This window comes from Pseudopipra pipra, chromosome 13, assembly GCF_036250125.1.
Source record: "Pseudopipra pipra isolate bDixPip1 chromosome 13, bDixPip1.hap1, whole genome shotgun sequence".
NCBI lineage: Eukaryota > Metazoa > Chordata > Aves > Passeriformes > Pipridae > Pseudopipra > Pseudopipra pipra.
The window spans coordinates 9,163,842-9,191,668 of NC_087561.1; the positions used below are offsets into that span (position 1 = coordinate 9,163,842).

Genomic DNA, 27,827 nt, shown 5'->3' on the forward strand with positions numbered 1-27,827 from the left:
CCGGGAGTTGTAGTCCGGCGGAGCCCTCGGCCCGTTTCGGGCGTAGTCTCGCGAGAGTCGGCGGCCAATGGGCGCGCGGGGCCGCGCGGCGCTGCCCTGGTCCGGGATCGGGATCCGGAGCGGGGCCGGGATGAAGGAGGACAAGGAGAACGCCAGGCCCAAGGAGCGGCGCGGGGCCGCCGCCGGGCCGGGGACTGTGCTGGGCGCGGGGCCGGGCCCCACCGCCGGCACGGAGGGCAGGGCCGGCGCGGCCGAGATCGACCGCCTGGAGCGGCCCAAGGACAAGAAGGAGACGCTCAGCAAGGTGGGGCCCGCGCGGCGCTCGGGAACGGGCGCCCCCAGGGAACGGGCACCCCCAGGGAACGGGCACCCCCAGGGAACGGGGCACCCCCAGGGAACGGGGCACCCCCAGGGAACGGGGCACCCCCAGGGAACGGGGCACCCCAGGACCGGGCAGCCCCCGGCACCAGGCCCTATCGCGGTAGCAGGAACCACCCCTTCAGGAACGGGCCCCCCCACCCCGTAACGGGACCTTCTTCCGGTAACGGGGCCGCCTGCGGGGGCCGGGGGTGGGGGAGAACGGGGCCGCTCGGGACGGGAGGGCCGCGGTACTGCCCTGTCCCCGGCACTGCCGCCCTCTGACCGCCGGTCCTGCCGTGCCGCAGGTGGTGATTCGGCGGCTCCCGCCCAGCCTGACGAAGGAGCAGCTGGAGGAGCACCTGCAGCCCCTGCCCGAGCACGACTACTTCGAGTTCTTCGCCAACGACTCCAGGTACGGCCGCGGGCCCCGCCCGGGCGCTCCCGGGAGCCGCCACTGCCGCCCCCCGGGCCCCGGTGGCGCCGCCGCCCCGTCAGCCGAGCGCCCTCGGTTTGTGTCTCCGCAGCCTGTACCCGCACATGTTCTCCAGAGCTTACATCAACTTCAAAAACCAGGAAGACATAGTCCTCTTCAGGGATCGCTTCGACGGCTATGTTTTCGTCGATCACAAAGGTGAGTGGATGGCACTCAGTGCGTGTTGCTGCTTTCCCGCTGTCTGCTGTCTGTGCCGTGTGCTGGTTGAGTGTTGGAGGGGTGGGGATGAGCAGCCAATTCTGGCTTGTTCGGGTTAAGTGCCTTAAGTGCATGTTATGCAGTATTTCACAGAACAAAGAAAGCTCCATATGCTTTGTGGAAACTAGTTTAAATTGACTTTTTTTTTAGATGTGTTTTTAGTGGATTTTCTATATGATATATGAAATCCAGATGAGTGTATATAAGGCAGCAGTGGTGTTGATATAAATCCTGATATTGAGGTGAATGTTTGCACTGTCATACCTGAGTATCAAGTCTTTAAAGTGAAAGCAGGTACATGCTGTCAGTGTACAAACAAATGAAGCTGAGGTTACTGATGTCACCCTCTGCTACTCCCCTCACCTGTTCTGTGCACTTCCAACAGTGTCACTTATCTTTTGGTCAGTTTTTACCTGAAGTTGTCACTTGTTTCAGTTTACAACTGAGTGAGTCATCTTGATTCAGTAAAAGGAACAGCTGCTTCTTTGCAGATTAAGTTGTTAAAGTGACTGCTCTGGAGACAGTAATCTGTAGGAAACATATTTGGTTTAATTAACTGGTTAAAAATTCGAGTATTTAGTCACCACTTACCTGTTTTCTAAACATGTTAGGTTTCATGGGTTTAAATTTTGCCTTTCAGAAGTGCTTACATTGGGCAGCACTAAAAGTTCCTGTTGGCTTGGGCAGTGAAAGGGTCTTACCTGGAGCTTTGATTCAAGTGCATGTGTTTTACAATTCATCTAGACAGGTGTTCTGTGTGACAAAGCTCTGTCCATAAGATTCTTCTTTATTTGGGAGGGTTACAAATTCATGAATTCTGCTGTCTCTAGGGTGGTTTTTTTATTAAATTGCTTTCAAAATGGAAGAATTTTTTGATGCTGTCTAAATAATCTCTTCTAGTATTGCATGTTTCTTGTGAGGCTTATCTTCCTGATTTAGATGTGGACAATATGGTCTATTTTATATCTGCTTCATCTCTATTTTAATGTGTTTTTCCCTCTCCTCTTAACAGGTCAGGAGTATGCTGCCATAGTTGAGTTTGCACCTTTCCAAAAAGCTGCAAAAAAGAAGAGTAAGAAAAAGGATGCCAAAACTGGAACTATCGAAGATGGTATAACAGCAAGATAGTTTGTTTTGCATGTGTAGATTGAAAATCTTAGCAGTAATTTGAATATGTTTTTACTGTGACGCTGTAATTCCATCAGTGGGATGTTTGCTTATTGGCACTGCTTCGTGAGGTGCAAGTCTATTAAATGGTTGTCCCAGACAAACATAATGCAGCAGCTCATTTGAGAGCTGCCAACTTATGAAAAGATGGCATATAAACAACCCAACTTATGTAAATCCAACCCAGACTTCCAGCAGTGCATAATGCAAATGCTTTTCATGCTCCAATATATCTCTTTTTTCTTTTCCCCTTTTTTTCCCCCTCCTCTTCCTTTTCCCCTTCCCTGTAGATCCAGAATACAAGAAGTTTTTGGAAAGTTACAGTGCAGATGATGAAAAATTAACCTCCACTCCTGAAACTTTGTTGGAGGAAATAGAGGCAAGAAACAAAGAGCTAATAGGTATGGAAATCTGTGTACTATAGTTATATTTTCCTAGAGCACAAAGAAACGTGGTTTGTAATTTGAAGCTGTGATTTCTCAACCTGGAGGAGACTGAATTCTTTTGTGTGCCTGCTTAGTATTTGTAAACCTTTAGGCTAATATTATTCAGTGTATATTTTGTTTTGCTCCAATCCTCTAAATTCTTCTCTAGGTTTAAGTTTTAGGTGAGAAAGTTCCTTCCTGTTGCCAGCTGCTGGTCAGATGTTTGTTAGCCAGACCAGGCTGTGGAGTGGCTGCATTTCAGTGGATGCAGTGATGTTTAGTGCACAGTGCTGGGAGTGGTGATGTTCCACGCAGGCACAAGTTAAGACATAATGTGATTGGGTAAAATACCACAAAAAATGACCAGATTGCTCTTTTTAAGCATGTTCCAGGAATATCTTTAAAACCAAGAGAGTCTGGGAAAAGCCTAATGCAGACTGAGTATCCCTGTACACAGAGGTGTACTGGGTATCATATTAGTGTCCTAAAGAAGTTTGTAGAATCCTAATAGTTGCCACTGTTCAGAGATAGGTTTGGAATACTTGTTTCAAAGTATTGCTGTACGTGAGAGGAGACAGGCAGGGGAATCCGTAAGGATGCTTCACTTCATACAGGGTTTTGTTGTATTGCAGTATTGGATAAGGCAAATTGTTTACATTTGTTTTGTATATTCTCTAGCTAAAAAGACTACTCCTTTATTGAACTTCTTGAAAAACAAACAGGTAAGACCTACCTCCAGAATCTTCTTGTTTGCAAGTACAATTTGCTCATTTAAAGTATGATTGTAGATATTGCAATATGTGTACTGATATGTTTCTGCCCTTCCTTTTGAAGAACGATCTTTTGACCCAACTCACTTGTCAACACCTGGTTCACATATTTTAAAGTACTGGAATGTTGGTCCTTGTAGGAATGGTGGTGCTTTGTGTACATTCTGGTCCCAGCAAATTGTCTCTTGTGGCACTGCCAAAACAGATTCCATTTTAGTGCTTCCATTTTTAGTGCACTTACAGCTGAGGTCCTTGTGGATGATCTTTCTCCTAGCACATAATGTTATTTTAACTTTTAGCAATGGAGAAAATCAGAGGTGGGGCAGATTAAATGAAAATTAGAATGATAAAGGCTGAGGGCAGTGTTGTGGTTGGGCTTTTTAAGACAGTACAAATCAAGGCTTATTAGTAAGAAAAAAATACTGCTGCAACATGTTTCAGGTTCACAACAACAGTAGAGGTGACAGGATTTTTTTTTTTCTTTTATAGTAGAGGCAGCTTTGAGGTGAGTTATTTGATGACTTAAAGAGATGTTCTCTGATGTGGAGATACACTATTTCTCTTTGCTTTTACACACACAGAGACTGAGAGAAGAAAAAAGAGAGGAGAGGAGGAGGAGAGAATTGGAAAGAAAAAGACAAAGAGAAGAAGAGAGAAGAAAATGGAAAGAGGAGGAGAGAAGGAAGAGAAAAGAAGCAGAAAAATTGAAGAAAGTAGACAGATGCCCAGAAAAAGAAAGAGACAGATCAAAAGAAGAACCAAAGATTAAGGTCTAGAACAGTTCTTTATTATAAACTGTTACACTCCCTTTCCCCTATTATTTGTATATCAGTCTCAAAATGTGCTTTGAGTATTGTGTGAAAAATCACATGAGTTTGGTGTTAGTAAATTACCAATTTTTTGTAATATTCAATAGTAGGCAATGTAAAGGTTTACATGCTGTAATGCTTCATAGTAATATTTAAACTTTTTGTCATGTGACTGTTGTACATGCCGTGGTAAACAGGATTGTGAATTCACTATGGAATGGAGACTATTTTTAAGCTTTCTAAAATGGCCTGGTTTAGGAGAAAAATCCTAGTTTGCTGTGTGAATAATGCTTACTCATACACTCCAGCTTTTAGAAATGCTGCTATTTGCAGTAATATTTCCTTAATGTTCACTTCTCACTGGACTGTGGTTCCTTTGATGCAATTTCGGTGTTGTGCCAGACAATATGTATTAGAGTGAGCTTTTTAGTTGAGACTTCTGTTTTCTTTGTAGCTACTTAAGAAGCCTGAAAAAGATGAAAAAGACTTGGAGAGAAAAGAAAAATCCAAGAAACTGGAAAAAGAGACTCTGAGGGAGGAAAAAATTGCGAGTAGTGCATCTGCCAAACGATCTGATGGGGAGACAAAAGAAGAGAAGGCAAAAAAGTATTTTAGTACTTGCTATAAATATATATGTATCTATAACTTGTTTCCTGATCATAATGAGGCTTAGGCTGCTCTGCTATGTCAATGTTTTGAAATTCCTTTTAAATGCTTTTCCTAATATAAGGCACAGGCTGTGTTCTCTGTGGCAGTGCACATCCCTGTGATTGCAGAAAGCTCTGTGAATTACCTGAAAATTCTTCGCTAGTGGACAAATTTTAATATTTTTGCAACTCAATGTGAGAACTGCACTAAAGAAGCCCAGGTGTAGGTGACTGCAGCAGGCTGTGAGCACTGTCCTTGCAATGGGATGATTATAAACATGGTGAGAGGAGAGGTGTTCTCCAGTTACTAGTCCCTCTAAGGTCTTGTAAAAAGGTCAAAGTGGAAATTGTAATTCTCAAAAGCTCTGTGATCTGTTCGAGGTTCAGTTTTGTCGTGTGAGAAATAGAGATGAGAGACAGAAATTCAGGTTTTTGTAAAGCCAGAGGAGACTCGACCAGCTATGCAAGTAGGAAGCTGGGAAGTGCTAGTGGTCAGTGTCCTCTCTGGCTGTCGTGCATGACTTGGGTTGTCACAGCCACCCAAGAGCTCCCTAGAACCTGCCAGTGTGTCGTCCTCCTATTGCACATTTACACCGCTATTACATTGATCTCCCGGCTCTGTTTGATGAATCTTTTGAGCTTAATTTTCAGTTTTGTTTTCATACAGATCAGAAGATGAGTGTGTAAAGGACTACAGGGACCGAGATAGAGATTTTGACAGAGACAGAGAATATGAGAGAGCGCAGAGAGAGAAACTGAGACGCCAAGAAGAGGAGCGTCGGAGGCAGAAAGAGCGCTATGAGAAAGAGAAGGTTTTTAGAAGAAAAGAGGAAGAGGTGAAAAAGGAGAGAGACTTACTCAGAGAAAAGGGAAAGAAAAGTGATCTTACAGACTTTACCAGCAGCACGGACAAATCTGAGAAAGTAACCAAAGATGATAAAAAAGAGGATACAATTAAGAGAGATCGTATCAGAAACAAGGTGCTGAATTTCTTTAAATTCATATGTTGATTTATAGGGGTCAGTTTGTGTTTTTTAGGATAAAAGCACTTCAAGGAAAGAACCATGTGGTTTCTCTGTTGAAAATTCTCCCTGTTCTGGCAACAAACTCTGCCATTACTAGAAAGTGGTTTTTTTTCCTGTTTATCCACTGAACTTTGCTAAATTATTTGTGGTATTTCTTGTCACTGAGTAGGAATCAAGCCAAGATACCATGGGTTAAATTGTAAGACACTGATACCTTTCCATTTGCTGACTTGTGCCATGGGCTGTATCTTTAAGGTGTTGGTAGAGCATCAGTATCTCTGCTGCCTGAAAATGCATCTCGAAGTGGAAGAGTGATTGAACAGGCTCCTCCAAAGCAGTGTCAAGACTGCTACTTGCAGAATAGGGCATGTCCTGTAGGCTCAAGAAATGTCTTGAGTTTAGTTTTATGTTGTCAGCAAATTAGTTTTTGCAGCATCACTGTGCATGTTTTTTATGTCACTTAAGACATTGTCAGGTACAAATGAAACTCAGGGTTCTGAAGATTTGAAATTGGCCTCTTTTCTGAGGGTGAGCTGAACTCAACAGGAAACTCTCTACAAATAACTTCAACTGTGAGCAGTGTTCTTTGTGGCTTGAACAGGGATGTTGCCTTACAACAGAGACAACCTTGATTTGAGACACTTGAAGTTACGTTGCCACCATGGTGGAGTAATTTAACTTAGAACACCCAGAAAAGTTTGAATTTGAGCCATTTCTAATACCACTGCTGCCATAATAACCCTGATAGCAGGGAGCTATGAAAGAGTCTAAACAGTTCTGGTTTGTTTCAGGATCGCCCAGCAATGCAGCTGTACCAGCCAGGAGCCCGAAGCCGAAGCAGATTGTGTCAGTATGAAGACAGTGCTGCAAAGCCTACAGATCAGGGAGTGGATAAGAAACAAGAGAGTGAGACCAGTCACATGAAGGAAGAGGAGTGACTAGCATGCAAGCCTTATGTGTTCTGACTGTCTGTGCAGCCAAAGAGCATGTACAACGCAATCCAGAAGTGCCTTCGAAGCGAAGAAGGAACAAAGGAAGAAAAGGGGGCATTGTGCTGTTGGATGTTTCTGGTTAAAGAACCTCAGTTGTAGATTCGGAATTTGAAATGTGTTCTCATTGTATTTTCAGTTATTTGAATTTATTTTCCCAGCATCTAACTACAACAGGGAAGAGAATCTTTGCAAAATAGAAAGAGTTTATGGCCTTAACTATGATAATAAATGAGTTGTGGTCAGGAGGGGATGACACCTGGATCTAAAGCCAGAGCTCTACTGCAAGGCGATGGGAGCTAGTGTTGGATGCACTTAGGCAGAGCAAGCTTGGAGTTGCCCAGACGTAATACAGGTGTTGCTATGTTGTGTGGTGCTCCTGCCTGAGGCAGGGAAAGCTAAATTGTGTCAGTCTAGCACTGAGACAGGTATACAGGCTGGGGTTGTTGAGGTACCAGTGGACAGGAGCACTTTGGCACATAAGGAGCAGAACATCTGGCAGTGCAGTAACAGTGTTAGGGAGGGAGAGACCTTCCTCTTCAGTGGTTCTGTGGATAAAGTAACTAAGTTGGAGTGTATGAATAAGCTGGCTTAAGAATGGAATATGTCTTGACAAATTCTCATGTAAAGTCTCCCTACATTGAAATGCTTCTTTTTAATCAAATGTAGCTGGTTTGGGCATCCTGTTCTTTTCCAGCATCCTCCCTTCTGTAGAGTCTGAAACGTTTCCCAACTCCTGCCCTCTCGGAACTGCTTCCTCTTCCCTCATAACTTGAAGTATTGTTTTACAGCCCAGAACGAGACTTCGCCAGTAGCAGCTCCTCCCAAGCTAGCGAATTTTAGCCATAGCTGTTTTTTTTGTACTAAACCCAAATAAAACTGCACAAACTCGCTCCTCCGCAGCCGCCGTTCCCTCACTGCGTGCGGGTCCTCCTGGCCGCAAGGGGGCGCTGTGCCAGCGCTGCCGGCGCCGCTCCGCCCCGCCCCTTCCGCCTCCTCTGCCGCCGCCATCGCCGGGAGGCCGCTCCGCTCCGCGCCATGGTGAGACCCCCCGAGCAATCCGCCGCCATCCGCCGCGCCTCGGCATCGCGCACCGCCGCCGCAGCGTTCGGGGGGCCCGGCGGGCCGGCCGCGGGGGTGGCGGGGCGAAGCGGCCGCGAGGGAGCGGGAGGGACCCGGGTGCGACTCGCCCGGGCTTGGCGGGGCGGTGCCGGGGCTCCGTGAGGGACTGACCGCTGCTCTCTCTTGCAGTCGTCCCACAAGACGTTTAAGATCAAGCGCTTCCTCGCCAAGAAGCAGAAGCAGAACCGGCCCATCCCTCAGTGGATCCGGATGAAAACCGGCAATAAGATCAGGTATCGAGCGCGGCTGGCGCGTCTTGAGTGGCTGCGGCCGCACGGGCGCGCTCAGGCGGCCCGGGCGGTGCGGGCCGAAGGAGGAGCTGATGGCATTTATGCCTCCAGAAGTGCGGTTTTGTGGCCGTGAGGGCCAGGCAGGGGTGGCAGTGCACGTGTGTTTTCGTGGGGTTTCCATGCCATTTCTTTCTGTAGCTGTTCTGTACAGTGCTCTGCAAGGGTCCACGGGTGTTCAGTGATGGCACATGTAGAGCGAAAGCCTGAGCTGCACTTGTGGGTAATTTATTCCAGATTTTGTACCCTGGTAGCGTGTTTGTTTCTGACGGTCTTGGTCCACGTGGGGCGTGCAGAGGGTGGTGCCTATCTGAGCCCTCTGGTTAAATGCTGTTGTATACTTTGGTCAGAGAGCTTGTTATCTCATCCACTTCTTTGTCTGGATTTTTTTAAGGCAACAGAATTTTTCCTCCTCTTTCTCTCTCTTCGCTCTAAGCAGTGAGGAGAGCCACAGCAGCAGTGGCTGGCTCAGGTAGTGAAACTGGGCAGGATTGCCAGGTTCTGTTCCTGTAACTTCTCCCAACTTGTTTCTTTCTAGGCAAGATTGGTGGCGTGTACGTACAATGAGGTTCTGTTTCAGCTAAATTGCAGTACTTTGGAGTACTGTACCGTGGGGCAAAATGATGGATTTTTGACGTGTGGCACTTGAACACCTTGGTGATCAGCTGTGTCTGAGCTGTGTGCCAAAGCAGGCTGCAATTGCAGAGCTTCCTGCAGTGGGAGCACTGCCATTTTCCTGCTGAGAGCAACTCTGTTACAAACACTGTCTGCGGTTTCACCTGCACCGTGGTGAAAACGTTTGTTCTTAACATGGACAAGTACATGCTCACAAACGGATATTTCTTGGGATAGACCTTTTCCATGTGCTGCTCTTCTTTCATGTTTTGAACAAATGCGTGTGTGCACTTTGCTAATTTACCCTGCTCTTGTCTTAGGTACAACTCCAAAAGGAGACACTGGAGGAGGACCAAGCTGGGCTTGTAAGGGAGACTGTCCTGGGAGCTCTAATGAACACTGGTCTTTCTGCATCAGATTGATACACCCTCAAGTCATTCCTTCTGTGGTGCTGGACTGCACTCCCCAGTGTGGTGTTTTTATAAGCTGGTCTGGGATGTTGATGTTAACTGGGAAAATCTCTTCTTGCATCTGAAACATGGAGACTGTGTTCTATTAGTGTTCTTTCTTTCAGGCATCACCATGAGCATTGACAGTGCACAGGCTTACTAATAAATATGGACCTGAACTGCTTGGTTGAAATAATTTCGTATATATATATGGTGGGATCATAACAGAATGAAAAATAACATTCCTGTGAGTATGTTCTCACTTAGTATGAGGAACCCTGGCAGCTCTTTTCAGGTAGAGTAGGCCGTGTCTTCCTTGTCACTCACTGGCTGTAAACCTTTGAGAGCAAAATGTACCCGTTTTAAAAGAAAAAAAAAAAATCAGAACTGATTTTAGAGGAGTTAAAATGAAAAAAAACATTATTAGAGAAGCTACTCCCAGGTAGGATGTGGGGCAGGGCAGCCCTTGGAGCCTGTGATTAAAATCCTGGCTGGGGAGTAGGTGCAGTGGAATAACTGGATGAAAGAAAATTTTGCTAAGGGTGAGTAGATCTATCTCCTACAAAATGCAGTACTGTAAACTGTAGCACATCATCTCTGCATGCTCCCTAGAATATGAGGTAACCTGAGCTTGCTTTGGAGCTCTGTATTGGTTTGATAAGTCAGTTCATGTCAACCACAGGTGCAGCTTAATATAAAACATTTTCTGCAGACAGTAGTAGCTCAAGACTAGTCAGCTATTTAAAAAATTGGGAGAGGAAAAAACGGATAAAATGGCTCAGAGTAGTTGTCACTCCAGCTCCCTGATGCTGGTATTTTCTGCTGGGGCCTGTGGAACCATTTATTTACCTCAGGGAAGTGGAGGAGGTGGCTGTGCTCTGCTCCCAGCCCGGCGTGGCTGCTCCTTCCCTTTCTGCAGAGCTGACCGGGGTAGGTGCTCCGGTCAGCAGGAAATCCCTGACCGTGCAAAGCCCATCCTGACACTGAGGGCTGCCAAGGTTCCTGGGTTCAGCTGCTGTGGTGGTTCCGTTCCTGAGAGGCAGCTTCCTGAGGAAGCCTCAGGGTGCCACACCTGTGTTGCTGCTCTTCACATTGAAGGTAAATAGATTTACCTCCTTCGCATAGTGATTGGTAGCAAATAATGCTGGGCACATCACATGTTCACACGTGCAAATGCCAACAAATAGACATCTCACTCATGGCAATCTGTCCCTCCTAAGCTGTGCTGGAGGGTTCTGTGAGCTGGGGCGAGCAAGGCTGGGGGATTTTTCCCAACTTCAGGACGCTGCAGAAGTATCATCTAGGTTCTCTTCCTGTCTGGTCAGAGTCTAGACTCCTTTGTTATCAGAGGGAAGCAGTAAGTCACTGCAACAGGAAAGCAGCAAACAGCATTGCCAGAGAGGCTCACATGCTGCAGACACTTTGACCCCAATGATTTTGAAGTCTCTTTGCTCTTGAGGCAAATGTTGGGAAATAACAGCGCTGCTGAGGACTGGAGATCTGCCTTGGAGCCCGGTGAACCTCCCGCAGCCTCTCCACAGCACCACTGTTGGCAGGCAAAGCTACTCTAGAGTTTCTCTTTAATTGTGTCTATGGGGATCTGGCAGAGGAGGAAAACAGTAATTTTATGGACTTGAGAATGGAAAGAGACAGTTTTCTCCATGGCATTTGTGGGAAAGCTTTCCTGAGTAATAGATTGAAAAATTTATTACTATTTATTAGAAAGTCTCCCTATTACTGTCCTTACTGTGATATTTTTATCAGATGGAAGCAGTTTCTACTAAGGAGCTGCTTTGGAAAATAACCCCTTGTATTATTTTCCTCATTTGACGATCTGTTTTTCAAATTGGACATTAAAGGACAGCACATAGTAAATTTAGTACAAATTAAACTTGGGATAAACTCAGCCTTCTGCAGAATCTTAACCCCTGGTTATGAATGGTTTCTGTTGTTCCTGTGGCAGCTCTGTTTGCCTTCTCCTCTCTGTGAGATTTGCAGGGGGGATCAGGGATCTCTGCAGAACTGGGCTAATGAGATAATTGAGACACCAACAGAAGCTTTAAAGAAAAAAATAAATAATTTGGATGTTTTACTACATTAGTTTTGGTGGATACGCTGTTGCTTTTGAGTGAGAAGCAAAGTTAGAGCCAACTGTGTACTTGAGAAATATTTTTTTAAATGTGTCTGTATATCCAAACCAACTGCCCTTCTGCAGGTATGAAAATAAACCGTGCAAGACAGAGGGGTGGGTCACTGGAAGTGGTGTGGGGTTTGGGGCAAACACAACGTGCAGCAGCAGGAGAAGATCCTTTTTTTGCTCAGTGGAAAAGAACCCGGGCAGGGCAGGGGGGTGTCATCGGTGAGCGTGTTGTACCACCACCCAGAGAAGCTGAGCTCTGGTTCTGCTCTTTCTGAAGTCCCTGCCTAATTCATCTCAGCACAGAATACAGGTTTAAACCCACAACCAAAAGATGGGGGAAAAGCTGCCTTTAAGGGATTTTCATTACCTGTCAAGGGGAATCAAGTACTAAAAATCATTTTGTGTTATTTAAGTGCAGTATTTGCCGGCTAAATTTTACTTTTGAATGGAACATTGAAGTCCAGGTTTCCTGGTGGGGTGTGACTAAGCTGCAAGTACGAGTGCCAAGGAAATGGTTCCTTCAAGGCAATTCTCATTAATTCCACTGTTTACTCTGTGCCTTACTCAGAGGCGGATGTATGAGCGGTCCTGTGTCCCTTCCCTGACAGGTGTGAAAGGGTGACAGAGGACTAACAGGACAAAAAATATTTTGTCAGTCCCACCTGTCTCATCAACAGCACTTTGGTTACCAGAACTTGACACCAGTGCTGTTCATGGAGTTTGTGCTGCTGTGACCAGCCCTGCTGTCCCATGGCATGGATGTGGCCAGAGCAGTTCCAGGAGGAGCTATGTTGCCATACTCTTCAATCCATTAGAGCTAAAGCATTACAAAACTGCTGTAGATCAGGCATTGAATTCATTCCCAGCATGTTTTGTATGTATCTACTGCTGACCTCAGAGATTAAAAAGACACATCTATATGTTCACCTAGTCACCTGGATCACTGTCCACCCATGTGCAGGCTGCTCTTCCCTTTGTCACCTACTGCAGACTGGGTGTCCAAGTAGCATTTCAGAGCACAATCTGTATGTAATTGGGGTTGGCTCAGGGTCTGTGAAACCCACAGGCTCAGGTTCCCCAGAGGAACTTACGTGTGTATCTTTCTGCATCAAGATGCAAATTCATCTGTGCAGCCAGGCCAGATAATCTCAAGTCCTTTGGCCACCTCTGCAGACCCCCAGAAAGGCAGCTGGAAAGAAACCACAACTCCCTTCCCAAACGAGGTGTGTCTGCAAGGGCTGTTGCTCTGTGAGGGGAACAGAAACTCCCCGGTTCCTGTCTGAGAGACACTTGCTCAAATGGGACTGCTATTTAAGGAGGCAGGAATGGTCTCGTGCTGATGAAAAAGAGGAAGGGGACATTGTTTTTCTGAAGGTATTTTTAAGCAGCCCTGGCCTTCAAGAATGTAAAAAGCAAGTTGAAATCATGGGCAGAGCTCCATTTGGTGAACAAAACACAAACAAGCAAGCAGAGGCTTTGCCCTTTTAATGCAGTGACCAGTACATACACATGGCATTTTGCTGGTGCAGGGATATTTATCAGTTTCATTTTTGAGCATGACCTCAGTAGCAATAAAGATGATCTCACAGCCTTCACATACCTTTTCCATGGTATTGAGCAATGAATCATCTTTCCAGAGTTGCTCCTGAACTCCAGTCGCCACAGAAGCCGACCCATGCCACCCCACTGGTGTCCTTGCTGCCTCCTGTGCTCTGGCCCCCATCCCCAATGGGGCTGAGTGCTTCAGGCATCTCATTTTACAGGTAGGAGAACCAAGTCACCGAATTTCTGTGACCCACCTACAGGCACACATAAAGTCTGCCAGCAGCCTGGGACAGGCAGCTCAAACATCCACCCACAGCCCCAGCATGGGATCCACACGTGGTGGGTCAGCATCCTCTCATGGGCACACGGGGTGTCGGAGAAGCAGCTCCCCAGAGCAGAGCTGACTTGTGAGTCCCTACCGAGGGGCTGCAGCAAGGAGTTCCCATCAGCTTGGGCAGGGGGTAAAAGCCCCTCTGCTGACAGGCAGTTTTTTGGAAGGGCTGTCCCTAGTCTGTGCTCCGATGGCTGTGGTGCTCCCCACACACACCAGCACAGCCCCAAAGACCACACGAGACCCAGGGTGGCTGAGGTGCCGTGGTTTAATCCTCACTTGGCCAGGGTTTCAAGCACCCAAGTTCCCAGCTCCCTTCAGGCTCTTCCGGCTGCTATCCAGCATGGATTTACAGGTGAATGGGGACAGAGGAGCTTCAGTGCTCTTGGAAGAAAGCAAATGCCTGTCTAACAATGCCTCGGAGAGCCGACAGGCTCCAGGGGTGCTGGGCTTTCCCCTCGGCCCCAGAGTCCACAGAGTCCTGCCCTGCCCTGGCCTCTTTGGATGACTTACAGTTGTTGTTGGTGTTGTGAGAGCGCAGCTGGACCAAGTCCTCCTCCAAGGCCCCCGCCAGCTCCTTCAGGTCCCTGGAGGTGTCTGCCCTCAGGTACTGCCAAGCCTTGCGCCCATTGTGGTCCCTGCAGCTGGTGTCTGCCCCGTAAGCTCCCACCAGCACTTTGATGAGCACCTCGTGTCCCTGCAAGGCAGCCAGGTGCAAGGGGGTGAGCCCGCCGCTGGCTGTGGGAATGTTCACATTGACGGGATAGCCTTTCTTCTGGGCATGGGAGATGACCTGGATGAGGCTCTCATGGTGGCCATGCTTCGCAAGCCAGTGGAGAGCGGTGAAGCCCGTCACAAAGTCTCTCCTGGTCAGCAGGCTGGGATCCAAGTCCAGCAGCTTGATGATGCTTTCGGCATCGCCCTCAGCCACCGTCAGCAGCCACGCGTGCTCCAGGGGATCAAGGACAAGGGGCAGCAGGTCAGGACTCTGCTCGGACTTCTGCTCTTGGTGCGGCCCTGCAAGGAGATTGCTGCTGTTGGATGTCTTCTGAGTGGTGGCAAACCGCAAGGTGCTGCCAGGGCTGTTGGTCTGTAGGAGGATTTCCTTCAGCTCCTTCCTCCGGGTACTGCCATGGCCGATGGAGAACCTGCCTGCAGTCCTACTCCAGCTCCCCAGGCTGTGCCTGCCCCAGCTGACGCTTTTGTTGGTGTCCATCTTCTGCAGTGTATAGAAACTGTCCCTGCTCCCCAGGGTGGCTGACCGGAGCTGGGAGCTTCCTTCCAGGAAGGAGAACTTCTGGCCGGTGCCAGCTACCTTCTGCTCTGCCAAGCTCTGCTCCTGCCGGGCCATGGCGGTGCCTCCCCGGGCTGGCCAGCAGCCTGATCCCCAGCAGGGCACAGCTCACGCTCCCCAGCTCTCACCCCACGCTTCCTCCCCGGCATTAGGTGGAGGAGGAACCGATTCTGCGTGGCGGGAGGGCATGGCGGCGGATCCCGGCACTGCCGGGCGGTGCAGGTGACCTTTGGCCACGCTGTGTCCATGGCTGCCGCAGGCGCCGTGCACGGCCTCAACCACAGACTGTCTGCCCCCCTGGCCCCATTCGGCTGCGGTGTCACAGAGGGAGAGCAGGTGGTTGTGTGGGGATGTGGGGAGTGCGTGGGACCACGGGGGCGGGCGGAGGCAGGTGGGTCCTGGGCAGTCTGGTGCTGGTGTTATGGAAAAAATTTGTTGAACTGTCTTCTCCTCTCTGAACAGTCTCGTTTAGCACCGGTGTCTCACCATCAGCAGCTGAAGTAGTCTCAGCCCGCAACACCCGACAAAACATAAACTTCTGATAAAACAATGCTGCTAACAAAGAACTCCCTGAATTCAGCAGATAGGAGCAGAATGGAGATGATAAGGACCCAGGAGACAATTCCAAGGGAAAAAGTAATGTCAGAAGGTGGCCAGCTCAGTGACAGTGTAGTCCAGTAAGAAATCAATAGACCACTGACCAGAATTTAGTGATTGACTTGGGAATCAGGTGATGGGTGGCATGGGTGTAACTGAGAGGTGTGAACTGGGATAGGAGACACCAGCTCGAGCTGTAACCAAAGAACTAACAAAAGACTAATTGGGAACATTCACTTGGACTTGGCATTCCCAGGGGGGGTTCCAGGTCAGATCCTGTTACAACATCTGGCCTGGGTAAATCCGTGACACTGATCCCAGGAATGCTTCCTCTGGCCCCAGTGGTGCCCCAGGGTTGCCTTGCTGAGGCACCTGTCTTACAGGCCCCCCCAAAATTGTCCCCCACGATTGCAATGCTTCTCCTTGATGCTGTGCTCAGGCTGACCCAGGTTACTGCCCCAAGGAGCCGTGTTCCCAGTAGCTGGTGGGTCTCCATACTGTAAGGGACACCCAGCCTGGGACAGTGTTTCGGGTCCCTTGCCACATGATGTTTCATCCCAGAGGCATTTTGGCCTTTCTCTCTTGCTCTGTTTCACTTTCCAGCACAGCCCATGGCTGGTGGTGTTGGCAGCTGCAGCCACCAGTAGTCTGTATCCTAATTTTTTCAGAAATCAGGACAAATTCCTCTGCCTCAAAAGTTCCTAGTCCTGTTTCTCTCAAGACCTTTCTCTAAGCCATGACTCCTCTGACACCCATGGCTGAACTATCACTATGTTTTGTTGCTGGTGAGGCAGTGAAGAGCCACAACAGCCCCTTGAACCTTTTTAATATCCCTTCCCTAAGCTTTAGCCCTGCTCTGACTTGCTCTGGGCTGGTTGTCCACCCTCAAGGACCTTTGCCTTTCTCCAACCACTTTAACCAGTTTTTCTGGGATGTGTGGGGAGCTGGCATAATCTCAAAGCCCAAATGACTGGTGGTGAAAATGTAATTGTCCCCTTGCTCCCTTTCTGGTGCTGCCTGGATTTATCATTGGCTGTTGGTGACTTCTGTGGGCTCAGAGAACTTGAGCCACACAGCCGTGGGATCCTGGGGAAGAGTTGAAAACACTTGGGTGGCAGCTGGGGAAAACAAGGAGGGAAACGAGGTGCTGCTCCTGGGGAATGAGGTGCACAGCAAAGCTTCCATTTAGGGCTACCCTGGCCATAACTGCATTAGGGACTGGATGCACTCTGACCAGGATAAAAACCAGGTTGCCAAGCCTGGGGACTTTACTCGGGGGTCCCAGGGGCTGGGGAAGTGACTTGCTTTGGGTGGGGACTGAGTTTCCTCTCAGCCTTGTTTGATGCTTGTGCTGGCACGAAACGAAGGAAAACCCAAGCGGCAGCAGCGACACCCCCAGGAAGGAGCAGATGTGCTCAAGCAGCTGAGGGAGCAGAGGCTGCACCTTCGGGCCGAGAGGGGCCGGGAAGGGCTGTGGTGCCACCGGGAGGGGATTCGGCACCGCCGCGGTCAGTGGGTGCCCGGCGGGCCTGAACCGTCCAGCAGCTCTCGGCAAGTGCGCCACGTGCTCGGACAGGGGACCCGAACAGACCCAAACCGCGAACCCCGGCCCAGCCTCGGGGCTGCACGGCCCGCGCTACCGGAGGGGGGGAAGGGGCAGCCGGACATCGGGACTGGCAGGGGCCGAGGAGCCGCCGTCCGGGGCTCTACTCCCGCTGTCCGGAGCTCCGCGCCCGCCCGGCCCCGCTCGGAGCCACCGCCCCGGACCCTCCGCCCTCCCCGCCCGCAGCCCGGGCTGCACCATCGCGGGCGGTCGAGGGGGAGGACCGGCGGCCCCGCGCCCCCCGGAGCGCGGCGGCGGCGGCACCGGCGGGCCCGCCTGGCCCGGGCAGGGCAGGGGCGGCGGGGCCGGGCCGGGCGGGGCGCGGAGCGCGGGGCGGGGCGAGCGCAGTGCCGCGGCGGGATCCCCCCGCGCGGTGCCGCGGTGGGCGCGCCCGGAGTCGCCCGCAGGCCGGGGCGGGACGTGCGGCGAGCGCGCAGCGATGGCGGCGGCCGAGGTGGCGCGGCAGGTGCGGGCGGGCGCGGGGCCGCCGCATCGCGGGGCCCGGGCAGCGCCGGGGCGGGGGAACCGGGGCCGGGCAGCGCCGGGGCGGCGGGCGGGACAGTCGGGCACGGCCGGGGCGGCGGGCCGGGGCGGAGGGGGGCGCGGGCTGCGGGGACCCCGGCCTGGGGCCGTCTGCGGGCTGCGGGGCTCGGCCCGGGGCGGTGGCTCCCGGAGGGTCGGGGTCTGGGGTCCGTCCCCAGGGCCGTCGGGGTTGCCCGGGGTAGGGGGTGTTGGGGTCCCCCGCTGCAGCCCGGCCCGGCGCCTTGTCCTCCCGCACCGGGATGGGCGGGGGGTCCTGCCCGGCCGGTGCCCCCGGACCCGGCGCTGATCGGGCTGCAGCGCTGGGGAAGCCTCGCCCCACTTCCCCGCTCGGGGTGGGAGCCCCTCGCCGGCCGGGGCGCGGCGGTGGCGTCCCGGTCTCTCCAGGGATGCTGCTCTCCCAAAGGAACATCGCCCCGTGCTCGGCAGTGCGTGGTGCGGGGAGGTGGCCGGGCCGGCACCGTGTGCCGGAGGAGCTGCGGGAGGCGAGCGGCAGCAGCGCCGTGTCCCCGCTGCGCTGACCCGGAGGGACTCCCCGAGATGTCCCCCCGGGCCGCCGCCGTGCTCGACACAAGGTCTCTGTGTGCCTGCGGAGAATTATCTCCGCAGGAGATACGAGGAGGAGAGGGAGCCGAGCCACCTTTGCGTATGTTAGAGAAATGCTAAGAAGGCATCTGTAACGCGTTTGCATGCGGAAGCGTTTTGTCTGTGATTTGATGGGCTTCCAACTTTGATGTCCGTGCGTTAGTACAGAAATAATACTTGAGATGAATGCTTGCCATTTCGTCTTCAAAGCAGTAGGTTTTAGCATGGACCCAGTCTTGTCGAACGGGTAAATGTAGCCATTCCTTGCCAGTTTGTGATGTTATTTCTTCCTGGACATACCCATTGCCTTGTATGTGACTGCCAGGGTATGTAAAGTGACTCACTTGCTCCCCTGTCTTTTAAAAGCAATTGAGTGTTAGACTTTCCTAAGATAATGTACAGGAGTTTCAGACATCTGCTTGTGGCCTGGCATGAATTATGATATGGCACAGCCTCTCTTTGGAGGCAAAAGGGAAAGCTGGCTGTGAGACAGGCTTGAAATTAATGCACTGCAAATTGCACGTCTTTGTTCAGACAGATGACTTGTCAGCCAAGGTCTTGGGCATCCGGTCATGGCCATGGTTTGTGGAGCAGTCAGCTGTACTGTCCAGGTAATGCAGAGGGCTCTGAGTGTGCCAACAGGGTTAAACGTGTGAAGCCTGGGTTTGTGGGGCAGTTGGGATCACCACCCAGCCTCTGCCCCAGCAAACCGTTCATCAAACCCGCGTTTATTGTGGAGATGGTCAGTGAAACCCCCTCCTCCCCGGGCAGGCAGTGGGGCCCTGTTACCACCAAGCTGAGTCTCTTCTCCTGTCTTCTATTGGTGTGGAGGGTGCAGGATTTAAATGCTGAGACCACAGGGAATGTGTCCACTCTGCTGCCCAAGGGGGAGGATGTGTGCAGAGGACCGGCTTGCTAGACACTATTCAACTCTCAATCTCTAGTAGGGGTCAGAAAAACCATTATGACTGCTGGTAGTGATATGTATTTTTGAGTTGCTGGAGGAGACTTCTGGGAATGTATCCAAACTGCACTGGTGTTTCTGCAGCCTTTTGGCAGGGGCATAAGGAAGTGTAATCTTAGGAGTTGTCAGAATTTGAGATTTTGGAAGCACTTGACTGTGCATGTTGAGTGGCCGAGTGATGCAGTGCGTCTGAAGAGGTGGTCGATGGTCAGGATCTTTGGTGAGACGTTTCTTGCTTTCTGTGGTGGCTGATTGAAAACTATTTCCCTCTCACTTTTCTCTTCTTTTTCTTTTATATTCTTGTTGATTTGTTATCAGCTGAGCAAAGAGAAGAAATACAAAGTCTTTATCTAGACTTTACATTCTTGCTTTACATTTATCTCGGGGAGGATGTTTATACTGTCTGCTGGATAATTCCTTCGTTGCATGAGAGAATTACTTGTACAAGTGAGAAGTAATTCGTATAAGTGTTGCTCTAATTTGCTGTTTAATCAGAGCCAAATGCAGTCTGGGGAAGTGGATGCTGTAACGCCAAGGTCAGGAGAAGGGATCTAATGTTGTTCTGATGTGGAAAACTGTGGTGTGGAAACCTCAGTTCAGGTTCTGCCTTGCTTTGTGATGTGACCTCTTGTGCAAGAGTTGTCTCAGGTTTGGGGGTTAAGCCCCCAGGTCTCAGCATTACAGGGCAGCAGAGGGGCAGGGGGGGTGGCTGCTTTGAGCACTGGCAGAGGTGCTGGAGCTCTGTGAGTGTTGCTTGATTTGGTTTTGTTGTGGGATGGTGCTGTTGCGTTTGTTGCAGCAGTTTGGAAATCCTTCGAAGGGAGTCTCCAAGGCCTCAGTGTTTAAGTGATTCTCATTTGGGAAGAGGTGGGAAATTGTGTCAGCAGTACTAAATGTCAGCTGTCAGTGTCCTAAACAGAAACAGTCTTCTCAATTAGATGCAGCCTTTGGGAGCAGTTTCATGCTGTGCTGGCCTTGTTTGGATATTGGTCCCTTGGGTTCAGAGCTGTGACGTTCTTTATTTGCCGTGCTCTGCTTGAATATCACAAAGTGGAGGCTTTTCATTTGCCGTGGTGTCCTTTAGACCAGGCCACCAGAAATAGTTCTGAATATGCAGCGTTGACATTTGCAATGGCAGCATCACTGTGTGTCTCAGGGACCATGCTCTGCTTTATCTCCACAAAGAGGAAACGGCCTCTCAGGGCTTTGAGGACGTTGGGAGGTGACAGTGCTGTACCTGCTTGTCGTGTAAAGTAGATCAAGGCACAGACATGCATTCAGCAAGATTTTCCTTTAATCGTTTCTTCATCCCAAGGACCCTGGAATGATTCAAACACCTTGGAGTCTAAATCTCACTGATTTTATGTAAACTATTATTTAATGTGCAGTGCTTTCAGGCTTGGGGTTGTCCATTATAAAATCTTTGTATTTTTCATATATTTCTGATAGTTCTCTGTAAGAATCAGAGTAGGCAGTGGTGGCTTCTGTGACACAGAGAAGCACTAACAAAAGGTTGTGTAAATCCTTGAAAGACAGGCAAAAAGTAAAATAACCTCTCCAAGTGGCTGCTCCTTACTTTCACTCTGCAGTACCCTCATGATGCAGCAAGAGAGTGTGTTGCTCTTTTTGTTCTTTTAATCTTGTTTGTGACAAACATGCTTCGCTTCCTCCCGAGCAACAACAGCCCATTCTATCCTGGAGCGGGTCGCTCTGTGTGTATGGGGGAAAAGAAGGCATCTGGGATCTTGGTGTGGTGCCAGTGTTCACACTGCCTTTCCAGACATTCCATCTTTGCCTTTGTTCCAAGAAGCTGGTAACCTTAAAACAGAGAGTATGGAAGGACTCAGCCATCCAGCACTCACTGATGCTCAGGGAAAAAGCCTTCACACAATAGTTAAGCCTTACTTACCTTGTTGGTACCTCTGTATATGTTTTAAATTCGATCTGAAACTTAGTTTTCAAAGATAAATAGTACAAGACAGCTCTTGAACACTTTATCAGCAGAAAGCTTATAATCTTAACGTATTCTCCTTCAGTGTTGAACAAGGTGATCCAACTCTACATTTAATATACATCCAGGATGACTAATCGTTGTGTTCATATGTTGTTTATGATGGTGGTCTTTATATATAGCAGCATTCTTGGTACAGAGACTTGGTGCCTGAAGACTGGTGACTTGCACAGTTTCTTGGTGGATCAGATAGAAAATGTTTATTTTCTCTCCACAGGTTTGGTAACTGCTGACAACTTCTGATGTGTGTTTGACCTTAAAACATTTTTTCTTATTTTTTTCCCGTTGCATCTGATCTCTTGATGCCTTGGCCAAGGAGGTTTTAGCTTTTTTGCCAGAGTAGCACATGGTTGTGTAGTTAACATGAAGGCTCAGCTGCTGTGACTGGAAATCACATTTCACAGTACTTGTTTCCTGGCCTGTAGCAGACGTGAAGTGTGGTTTAACTGCATTATAAAACCACAGGTGACTAGAAAAAGAAGCTGCAGGAAATGACTTGGAGGCTGAATTCTGTGCGATGGTAAATGCCTGCTCTCAGCCCAGCGTGGCTTAACTTCTACCGTTTATTTTGTTCCATCTGGATCACACTTATATTTAGGGATGAGGGGAAGATTTGTTCTTAATGAGAGCCTACACTCCTGCCCACGCTTCCTGGGGAGAGTAGTGTTCAAGCAGTCTTCAAACGGTGCAGTTTTAAGGCTGAGTATTAAAAATACACTTGATATTTCTCCTTCCCCAGGAGCAGTCTGCCTGTGGTTCTCTCTCGCGCCTTCATGGACTCTGTCCCCCCATATGTTCTTCACCGGGACCGGGTGCTTTTGCTGCAGATCCAGCACTGCCATAAGATACCCTGGTGCTGGGTTTTGTTTTGGTGAATGCAGTCTAGGAGAGTTTGAGTGTGTTGTCACAAAAATCTGTGTGCCTGACAGCCTCCCTTTCTTCTGCTTTAGCTGTTTGTGCATTGCTGCACTTGGAGCTGCATCCTCAAGGCAAAACCAGAATCTGCTGGGGAACTCGAGCGCCTTCCTCATGAACATGTCGTTAGGAGGGAAGGTGCTCAGGAATTAATAAAGCACCATATTTGGTGAACATCTTGGCAGGAAGAGTCAGACTAATACACAAAATATGGCTAAGGGGAAACATATTTACACATCACAGACTGGTAAATATGGTTAATGGCTGCAGTGTATTTGGAGCCTCATATCTGAAAAAAAAAAAACAAAAACGACAAACCCACAACAGCAAAACAGTAACAAGGCAAGTAATGATACCGACAGGCTACTGTAGTAAATGCACTCCTTGGGGATGTTTTCCTGGCTTAAAATACCAGTGCCATTAGCAGAAGAGGGAGAACCAGTATGCCTGTCCCTGCAAACAGTCTTTCAAGATATGTGAAAGCATGATTCTGAAAGAACAAGTCAAAAATTACACCCTGTAAACTATTGCCTTTTGGCTGTAGTATTTCTTGCAGACTTATGATGTTCCTGGAAAGCCAGAGGGGAATTTTCTGGTTTTGACACTAAAATACATTATTAAGAGAAGCCTTTTCTTCAGAGAGGCAGATAGCTGCTTTTTGGGGGCTGCAGGAGGGCAACTTTCCAGTACACACAAATAATGTGAGTGCAGCACCATTCTCTCTGTTTTGCATGATGCCATTTCTGAGGCTGAGCTCATACATGTGGTTTATTGCTGTTTGCTGGGCAGGGTTGGAACCCTGGGTGCCTTGGCCTACACAGGCCTGTGTGCAATGGCCAGGTGGAAATTCCTCCAGAAGGAAGTGGCTGTGCATGGTGTGGAGCTGGAGCTGGGCCTCAGCCCTTCTGTGTCCTGGGGCAGAAGGGGGCACCTGTCTGGGAAGACTGGGTTGGTGGTGTTGGGCACAGGAGAGAGGGTGCAGGAGCATCTTGTCATGAAGTCCTTTGGGTGGCTGGGCAGGAGCAACCCTTGCCCCCCGCAGACAGGTTTGGGTACCCCCACTCCCAAACCCTCGTGCAGGCTCCCTTCTGACAGGGCAGTGGGTTTATGGGCAGCTGAGTTCTGGACACGTTTTCTCAGTTTGTGTTTTCCTGTTTGGTTCCTGGCTTTCAAAGTTGTGCTCTGAAGCTCGGATAGGAACACTTGGAGCTGGAGAAGACCTTATGCCTTGCATGGTCTGGCCACCTGCCTATGTGAGCATCTCCCTTGCAGCTTCTTTCAGTGATCCCTGATTTTCAGGTGCCAGTGGCTGTTTTACAGATTTGGACAGACTCCTCTTTGCAGTCTGAGATTTTCATCTTCACAACAGTACAGAAGATATTGCTGTGTTTGATAGCTTGGAGCTTGTATTCTCTGCTGTTTCTGTGCTGCAGCAATTGAGCTTTGCAGAGACAATGTGTGCTCAGTTACTAGATGTAGGTCCAGTTGTTCAGTTACTAGGTGTAGGTACAGTTTTCCTAACTGTTCTAGCTAGTTTCTGTAATTACAGCTGTGAATGGGAATTACATGTGAGTTCCAATTCACATAAAGTGAATTGTAATAGGCTTATAGGAGGAAGTGTCATTAATACACTCCTTTGCACCGGAGATTCTTCTTGTTTTCAGTATGAGACTTGAGCTTCTATGTATTTCCTCAAGAAACAAGTGTTTTGCTGCCTCTTTATTTCAGCAGCTGTGTTTGGGTACGTGTTTTGCAAAGTTTAGTATTTTTCTGACAGGGCTACCTTCAGATGTGTGGCAAATGAAAGGTGCTATTTGTGCCGCCTGGATTTGTTTTGGGGAAGAGGGAAGCACGCTGACATGATTGACAGCATCCCTGCAAATCTGCTTGGACTGTGCAGTTGATTCTGCTTGGGAGGTCTTAGAGAATAGACAGAGCAGTGTATTTTGCTTGAAAATGACACAACTATTTCATTGTATTTCAGGGTGAAGGCTGTCGTACTGTCCCGCTCTCTGGACACGTAGGATTTGACAGTTTGCCTGACCAGCTGGTTAATAAGTCAGTTAATCATGGGTTTTGTTTCAACATCCTGTGTGTGGGTGAGTATTTCCATTTTGGGAAGTTCTCTTGCTGAAAAGTTCTCTGCAGCTGGATGTAGCTTGTCGGTGACAGCGTTAACAAGGTAGCTTTGATTTAAATTTCCCCAACTGTTCTATTTTCAGTAACAAGATTTACTGGTGCTCTGGGAAATCCCCGCTGGTGTTCTGCAGCATGGCTTTCTACCAAGCAGTGAAATAAAATGCCTAAAATCACAGGCTGTTATTATGATCTTTATTTTCCTAGTATGTTTGAATTTCACATTTTTAAAAGAAAATAGGTACTCATGCCAGAGTACTTTGTTCTGAGGTCTTGTCTGACTAGGTATTGAATTATTATTATAATTATTTAAACAAAATATTAGTCGTCGCCTCTTAAATCACTAAAAGCTATTTTCTTCTCCTCCCTTCTGTGCATACTTGAATTAAAATTGTGTCTAGCCAAGCCTTAACTGGTCAGACGATTATCCAAGATGCCATGTGTGGATCACAGCTGGGGCCTGGCACTGTAGCAGGACTTGGTGTCAGTCCCTGCATCCCGTCTCACAGGTCTTCCCAGGGTTAGGATCCCAAATAGTCCCTCCTTGGAGGCAGAAGTAAAAACCCTGTATGGCTTTGACAGAGTGATTTGGCAATGTGGATAAGGAAATTAATAATAGAGAATTAATAATTGTCTGATTGTTTTACTGATGCTGATCCCCTGCCTCTGGGGAGCAGGAGGTTATTGTGTGGCCATGGCTGCTCAGGGTAAGCCCTGAGATGAGTCTGCAGATGATCCTAGCTGTGCCTGGTGTGACAGAGGGAAGAGAAGCAGCTGTGGATACCTCCTGGGGTAGCTCTGCATGCTGCTGGTCAGCTCTGCATGCACACAGAGCTTTTCTGTCCCCTCCCATGAGAGATGCAGCTCTTTGTATGGACCTGGTGTTTGCCCAGGACAGGGTTAAGTCTGAAACAAGAGTAGTGGAGCGAGGAGAGGGGAGCTGAACCCTGTTAAATGGAGCTGAGAAGAAAATTTTCTGTACAACGGCATTCCTGTGAGATGATAAACTTTGCTGACAAATGGAGGTCACTGTCAGGCTGAGTCGCTGGTGATTTCCACGGTACGTAAATGTGATATGACCTAGTGAAACTCCTGGCCCCAAGACTGAAGCCTTGAAGAGTTTCCTTTTCCACTTACCGAGCTGCAGTGTTTTTTTCTACAAGTTCTAGGTGTAGCAGGGAGTGCCTCCTGTGGTTATATGTTCGCTTTGATGTGTGGAGAGGAGTTGAATGCCTCTGCTTTCCTCTTTGGAGGACAGAAATGGAATACATTAATCCCTTGTCGATCTGAATGACAAGGACACACCAAGATCAATGTGCATTAGTTATTAATGTCAGTCTTTTATGAATAGTAATAACACAGTCAATCCTGAAATAAAGAAACTTTATAGAAAAAATTAATAAACTTAATTAGAAAAAGATCCGCAAATCTAGAGTTGAGGAGGCCAGGCTTTAAAGTGTTTTTTAAGAGTTGTCTGGTGCCTCTGTTAACTTATGGAGACAGAGTTAAACTCTTAAACATCCTGGAGAAAAAACCCCAAAATTCTCAGAGTTTGTCTGTCATTTGTTCTGTTGGATCTCACTTGGACAGCAGGAGTTTGGGGTGAAAAATTGAAAGAAGAGGGAGCAAATGAGGATTGGGGCAAATAAAAGGAATAGATGAACTGATCCCATAGACAGGCCACTAAGCATGACAGAAAGGCACTTCATTGCCTCCCATTTTTCAGATGTGTGTGGCATCTGTTGGAGGAAAAATCCAATGGCAGTTTTACTCTGCGTCATATTGGATCTGAGCCACCGATCCCTCCAGCTCCTGGTGGAGAAGCCAAGGAAAGCATCAAAAATGACTCTCAGCAGCACGTCCAGAGTGGAGCAATTTTTAGCTCTTCTCATGCTGAAAGCTGTCTCCCCTTTGAGACTAAAGCCAAAGATAGAATAAATGAGAAAACCTCTCATAAGAAGTTAGGGGTTGTGGATGGTTTCTCTGATCTTTTATTCCTCAGCACAATCATTTTCTTCCTAAAGCTTCTGTGATAAATTGTTAGTTGCCTCTTAGTTCAGTACAAAAGCTGAAGAGGTATTTAATGGCTGAAACTTTCTGTGCTGACTGTATTTCTCAGTGAGATGGGGGAAATAAAAGAGGAATATATATAGGTTTTTAATGTAAACTTGCTCAGTTTTGGCCAGGGTAGATTACAGTTGCATTAGACTAGTATCCCGTTATAAGCAGGATTTTCCTGCTTCTTCTCTTAGGGAACTTGTTCTAACTGGCCTATCCAGTGCAATGAAAAATGGCTATTTAAGTAGAAATACCTTCACTTTCCCCAAGGGTTGTACCAAGACTGCTTGAAGTCTGTCACTCCAAACGAGTGAGCCCCGTGGTGTGTGGGAGCTCTCACCAACTGGAGGAGGGAGGGATGTGCACAGGTTTCCCTGCTCTCCAGCAGGCAGCTCTCTGGGGTTATGAGCTGTACAGCCTGGAAGTTACCCTGTGGTTGTTTTTATGGTCACTGGTGCAACCAGCTGAGGAGACAGCAGGGTTTCTCCAACCAAAAAGCCATCTCTCTCCTCAGCCCTCTCCTGCCCCCTCGCCGCTGGTCCCCTGGGATGGATGGTGGGAACTGGGTGGTCCTCTCAGATGCTTCAGCATCTTTTGTGAGCTGATGTTGCTCCTCTTGCCTCCACAACCCAGCCTTTGCCCTGCAGTGGGTGAATTGTGTGGTATCTCTGTACACCTGTCAGATGAAACGAGCTATTTTTTCCTGTCTCCTTGAGAGATGCCCTTATCAGGCTGAGCTGCCTCAGGGCTTGTCTCAACAAACCTGCTACATTGGATTAGCTCCCATTTCTGCACGTGAAAAGGCTGTGCATGCGTATACATTTTCTTTAAACTTGAACTGTTTGATATCTGGAGGCACGGTTGTTACTCTTGTGAAGGACAGGTGCTGCTCTCTCATGAAAGGGTGCTCTTCTGAAAGCTGTTCTATGCCTTTGAACAGGGAAATACTGCAAGGACTTCTCTATCCTCCCACAGAATTGAATGAAGATCATATGACTGGGGCCTCTTAAATCCCGAATGATGTGGAGAAGGGGGCCAGTGAGCAGTTGCTTGTTGTTTCACTTATCACATCCTAGGGAAAAGCAAATTAAATCTCCAGCTACAAAAAAAGGAGGTACAGCTTTTGTGGTGTATAATTCAGCTTACTGCTGCAGGGTACTTAGGATGCCAAAATTTCTGTGGAAGGAAGAAGCCATGAAGATTCATTCACCACAAAGACACCTGTATTGATTTGGGAAGCTGGGAGCTTGTCCCAGCTGTAGTTTTGCAAGTGATGCCACTGCTCCATCAATGTGGGAGTTGATGAACCATTTCCATAGAGCGCTGAAGACACCGTGTGCATGTGCAGCTGGACCAGAGAGCACATCTCAGAACGAGAGGAGGTGTGGGGAGCCCAGCACAGTGACTCTTGCCTGACAGCCTACTGTGGGCATTAAGAGTGGGTGGTGCTTTCTGGGCAGTGCTGTAGGGCTGCTGTGTGTCCAGAACCTGGTGTGGTGTCTGTTGCCATTTTTATTTGTTTTTTAATGTCTCTGAAAATCGTGGGTCTTAGCAGCAAACCTCCATCCCATAATGAAAGGCACAACACTACAGCTTTTCAGTAGCTGTCAGAGCTTCCTGGTGTAGCACTCTACCAGTAAAGGTCACCCTCTCTGCCCTGTCCTCTTTTGTCAGCCCTGTTTCGGGAGAGCAGACCACTGCCTAGTTGCATAACCCCTAAGTACGGTTTTGGAGATCAAATCATGTGTGTCC

The 27,827-nt window shown here is 48.8% G+C and overlaps 3 protein-coding genes and 1 non-coding gene across 15 annotated transcripts in view; 3 read left to right on the top strand and 1 right to left on the bottom strand.

The window, feature by feature from the left end:
* The first annotated feature begins 25 nt into the window (after positions 1-25).
* On the top strand, positions 26-9,535 carry UPF3B (UPF3B regulator of nonsense mediated mRNA decay). 2 transcript variants are annotated; one of them, XM_064669894.1, is made up of 10 exons: positions 26-304; positions 666-772; positions 885-991; positions 2,064-2,162; positions 2,509-2,619; positions 3,322-3,365; positions 3,995-4,183; positions 4,677-4,828; positions 5,537-5,849; positions 6,686-7,776. In XM_064669894.1, exons 1-10 carry the CDS (start codon positions 68-70, stop codon positions 6,830-6,832), a joined length of 1,506 nt encoding a protein of 501 aa, XP_064525964.1. In that variant the 5' UTR covers positions 26-67; the 3' UTR covers positions 6,833-7,776. The 2 variants fall into 2 exon arrangements, with proteins under 2 accessions (XP_064525964.1, XP_064525966.1); XM_064669896.1 differs by lacking the exons at positions 4,677-4,828; positions 5,537-5,849; positions 6,686-7,776 and adding exons at positions 7,787-7,924; positions 8,135-8,238; positions 9,228-9,535 and having other exon boundaries at positions 53-304.
* Positions 8,978-9,112, top strand: LOC135421749 (small nucleolar RNA SNORA69). Its single transcript, XR_010434182.1, has one exon. It is a non-coding gene; the product is annotated as a small nucleolar RNA SNORA69 (small nucleolar RNA).
* Positions 9,536-13,626: 4,091 nt separating the features above from the next.
* Positions 13,627-15,609, bottom strand: SOWAHD (sosondowah ankyrin repeat domain family member D). The gene has a single exon (XM_064669910.1). The coding sequence runs from the start codon at positions 14,721-14,723 to the stop codon at positions 13,749-13,751; it is 975 nt and encodes a 324-aa protein (XP_064525980.1). The 5' UTR covers positions 14,724-15,609; the 3' UTR covers positions 13,627-13,748.
* A 1,621-nt stretch (positions 15,610-17,230) lies between these two features.
* SEPTIN6 (septin 6) overlaps positions 17,231-27,827 on the top strand; it is a 29,246-nt gene continuing 18,649 nt past the window's right edge. For 5 of the 11 annotated variants that reach the window (XM_064669903.1, XM_064669899.1, XM_064669897.1 and 2 more), the window contains exons 1-2: positions 23,099-23,134; positions 23,866-23,980. In XM_064669903.1, the coding sequence (XP_064525973.1) occupies positions 23,105-23,134; positions 23,866-23,980 (145 nt within the window). In that variant the 5' untranslated portion in view covers positions 23,099-23,104. Of the gene's footprint in view, positions 17,333-23,098; positions 23,135-23,865; positions 23,981-27,827 lie in introns of those variants that run through there. The other 6 variants (XM_064669900.1, XM_064669902.1, XM_064669898.1 and 3 more) reach the window with 3 other exon arrangements.

Bases quoted from the DNA above. Each gene is read 5' to 3' on its own strand.
- UPF3B (XM_064669894.1), top strand. From the start codon at position 68: ATGGGCGCGCGGGGCCGCGCGGCGCTGCCCTGGTCCGGGATCGGGATC. The intron at 305-665 runs GTGGGGCCCGCG...GCCGTGCCGCAG, and splicing joins AGAAGGAGACGCTCAGCAAG to GTGGTGATTCGGCGGCTCCC. The intron at 2,163-2,508 runs GTATAACAGCAA...CCTTCCCTGTAG, and splicing joins AACTGGAACTATCGAAGATG to ATCCAGAATACAAGAAGTTT.
- SOWAHD (XM_064669910.1), bottom strand. From the start codon at position 14,723: ATGGCCCGGCAGGAGCAGAGCTTGGCAGAGCAGAAGGTAGCTGGCACC.